The following is a 3566-nucleotide window of genomic DNA, read 5'->3' as shown; positions in this document are numbered from 1 at the left end:
TCTAAAACAATAATAACAAAAGAAACCATATAATGTTTTACATACCTCTCACTTTGCTAATCTTTTTGATGAATTTCTCAGCTATGATGCCCGAACTAGGTGAAAACAATGACCCCTCTACACGACCAATGCTACCAGAAGCTCTAATTACCGCAATTCGGTCCTTGCCTCCTGATAACCCCACACTCCATTTACTAATTTTTGAGTATTTCCTAAACCATGATGATAAAGTAAGTCTATTAAAGCAGAAATATGCAAATTCTTGCGAAAAAATAAAGACTATATAAGAGTAATATTCACTTGTAATCAATAAGTGGAAGTTTTTTCTTCTCTGCAATGCCTAATCTTGTTTTCAACATAGATGTAACCTGAAAAGGTTGACTATTATCATAATCATCATAAAAAAAAATTGAATTTAGAAAATGGTTTCTTGAAGAATTTTTACGGTACCTCATCATCATACTTGATATCTGTTATCCATCCATCTTCTTTCAACTTCTCTATTTGGTAAACGCCTTCGTTAATAAAACTCTCGATTTCTTCTTTACTCTTTCCTGTAAAATAAACAAGGCAAGCGGTTTACTTTGATGCAACAACAGTAATAAAAAATACACAAACGAAACTCACCTTTGTCTTTGGAAACCTTATCAACCCAATTTTCATAGATATTGTCTATCAATGAAGTAAGCACCTCACGGTTTTCTTCAGACATGTTTTTGCGAGTTAACTGATCACCCGCACTCTTATATTTACCAATCCTCTTTACTTGTGGCTCCACGCCTACTTTCTCAAGCACACCTTTACCAAAACCATTTTGGTTAAGTTCAAACATTGATCTTACTATAATTAACAGTATAATGTAATGTGTCAGTTTACGGTGTTTACCTCCATAAAATATTGCTCGAGCAGTTAAACCATATAACGAAAAGTAAGCACTCGGAGGGGCATAGAGCTCATCACAGGCACATCCAATGTAATACTCCTTCTCATGCCATTCAGGTGCATAACCAATAATAAACTTTCCTATATTATTTTGTCACAGCTAATATTAAAAATGCTCAGAAACATAAATTAAACCATATAAAAGTGATTGTATATCATCTACCTGACTTCCTAAAATCCAATATGTGCCTTCTAATTTCTTCAATTTTACCCCATCCACAACTCAGGGTTTCAATGTGGAGATAAACACCACATATATGAGGATCATATGCTGCCTTGATCAAGTTTTCACATAGTTTTGGTAAGGATAAACCAGAAGAGAAACGACTCTTCCACTGATCAGATATCTGAATTTCGCATATTTAAATTAGGGGTGTGCATGAAACCGAAACAAAAGCCAAACCAACTTTATTATAGATTTACATTTTATTTTAATGTAACTAATTTATAATAATGTAATATATATGTAACGCAAGTATTTTATCCCAAATGTGTAATAGTCAATTAGTTATTAACTAACAAAACAATTTAGGCCCAGTTATATTATTTCACACAAAGAAATTTACGGCTCAAAATTTTCAAACTTATATGGCAAAAGGGGTGAACATTAACCGAACCGCCAACCGAAAATTATATATATATATATATATATATATATATATATATATATATATATATATTTGTGTACTCTTGGTTAACCGAAACCAAACCATTCATATTTTGATATAATACTAAATTTATACCTCCATTTTATGTGTTTCGTGTTTTATAGTTATATATCCATTTCATGTATTTCTAAGCAACAAGTTGGTTGGCGCGCACTATGTTAAGCTTAAAATTTTGGCCCAAGTTTGGTTTCGATTATTAACTGATCCATTAAATGAACCAAACCAAAAAACCGACATAATAAACGAAATACCCGAACTGATTTCTGATATCGGGTTCGGTTGTGGGTTTTCCAAAAACCGAACCAAAACTGAACTATTTTAAAATTTCAAAAGCTGAGGTTTCTTATTTTGGAAAATTTTAGCCCAAAACCGACCCAAACCGAATTGTGCGCATTATTATTATAATTACTAAGAAGAAAGGACTCTAAAGAAATAATGAAACCTTCCCGCGCAATTTGATATTCAATAGACTGCGGTTGCGAACCGTAAGCCATGGATAAGCAATTATCATGCGTAGGTTGACCGCGAGTCTCCTCCACGCGCCTGGAGGTTTGTACTCGAATTCACCGCTAGGATACTCACCGGCGTTAACATCCGATTTCGATTTGGATTTGAATTCGCCGTCGTCTGAAACATCATCATCATCATGATCAATTTTGGTGTGAGATTATTATTATTATTATTATTATTATTATTGTTATTATATCAATATAGTTAATTATACTTACTTGTTGAACCCATGCTTGTGATTACTGATTAGATAGTGTACTGTAGTGGTGATCAAGTTCGTTAAAAATGGTTGTAATTAAGAAAAGTCAAAGTCAAGTCAACTGTTTTTTTTTAAATAATAAAACAAAGACTTTTGAGGTTTGATTTGGATGGATAAATTACGGGGAAAATTCCTAAAATAGGCGTTTATGAATACGTTTTTTAGGTTTTAGATGTCATTTCAAACAAATTCTCAAAATAGGTATTATAAACTAGCCGTGACGAATAGTTTATGATTGTCAACAAGTAGTTTGTATAACCAATTAAAATTTGCCACGTGTCTATAAACTAACTGTAACGACCAGTGTATTTCGGAGCACTATTGGTGAATGTTGGATTTTGGAAAAAAAGTATAGGAATGTAAACAAGGTAAACTAAACGCGAAGAGTTAACTACCAATAAATTACTCATATCGATAATGTAAATATGGTAAACTTATCAAAACGAGTTAATTACAAATAAAATACTCGTATCGGGAATATAAACAAGGTAAACTAGTCATGACGAGTTAACTAGATATGAACTACTCGTATGAGTAATGTTTACAAGGTAAACTTATCGAGACGAGTTAATTACCAATAAAATACTCGTATAATGGATGTAAAGTAATCGTTGACCAATATCTACTCGTAACGACTAGTTGACCAAACAAACTAACCATTCCGGTTAGTGTTTTGAATAACAAACCGGTTCGATGCATTTGGTAATCAAACTCATAGTCATGGTTAGTTTGATAAACTACTCGCGACTCTTAAGGTTTTATAATCTGCTCGTCGCGACTAAAGTATATCTTATTTCCTCATGGGCGTTGATTACGAGGCTCTAAACTTATTTAATCTTTACGAGTAGATGATTAGCGAAACTTGTCGTTACGGTTAGTTTAAAGACACGTGACAAATTTTAATTGGTTATACAAACTACTCGTTGACAATCATAAACTATCCGTCACGACTAGTTTATAATACCTATTTTAGGAATTTGTTTGAAATGACACCTAAAACCTGAAAAACGTATTCATAAATGCCTATTTTGGGGATTTTCCCTAAATTATGTGGTCTTAAGTTAAAACTTAAATGTTAAGTTATAACTAGGAGGTTTACCCGCGCTTCGCAACTCGGGCGTGGAACTGCCAGTTGTTGATATGCGTTAACGGGTGTGGAATTGTCATTTGTTGATACACATTATCGT

The 3566-nt window shown here is 33.0% G+C and overlaps 1 protein-coding gene across 1 annotated transcript; it reads right to left on the bottom strand.

Moving 5' to 3' along the window:
• Positions 1 to 45: 45 nt before the first annotated feature.
• On the bottom strand, positions 46 to 2406 carry LOC143604807 (serine protease SPPA, chloroplastic-like; the record flags this gene model as incomplete). The annotated part of the gene is made up of 8 exons (XM_077081180.1): positions 2339 to 2406; positions 2053 to 2237; positions 1106 to 1289; positions 886 to 1023; positions 628 to 798; positions 451 to 554; positions 301 to 368; positions 46 to 212 (listed from the first exon to the last, which is right to left on the bottom strand). Coding segments are annotated over exons 1-8 (1030 nt in total), but the record flags the coding sequence as incomplete, so codon positions are not given.
• Between the last annotated feature and the right edge of the window lie 1160 nt (positions 2407 to 3566).

The sequence above is a fragment of the Bidens hawaiensis genome, unplaced genomic scaffold (assembly GCF_021521415.1).
Source record: "Bidens hawaiensis isolate Kalapana, Puna unplaced genomic scaffold, B.hawaiensis_p1.1 tig00066790_1, whole genome shotgun sequence".
In the NCBI taxonomy this organism is placed as follows: Eukaryota; Viridiplantae; Streptophyta; class Magnoliopsida; order Asterales; family Asteraceae; genus Bidens; species Bidens hawaiensis.
The sequence above is the reverse complement of the archived record's forward strand: the minus strand, read 5'-3'. Positions and strand labels throughout refer to the sequence as shown.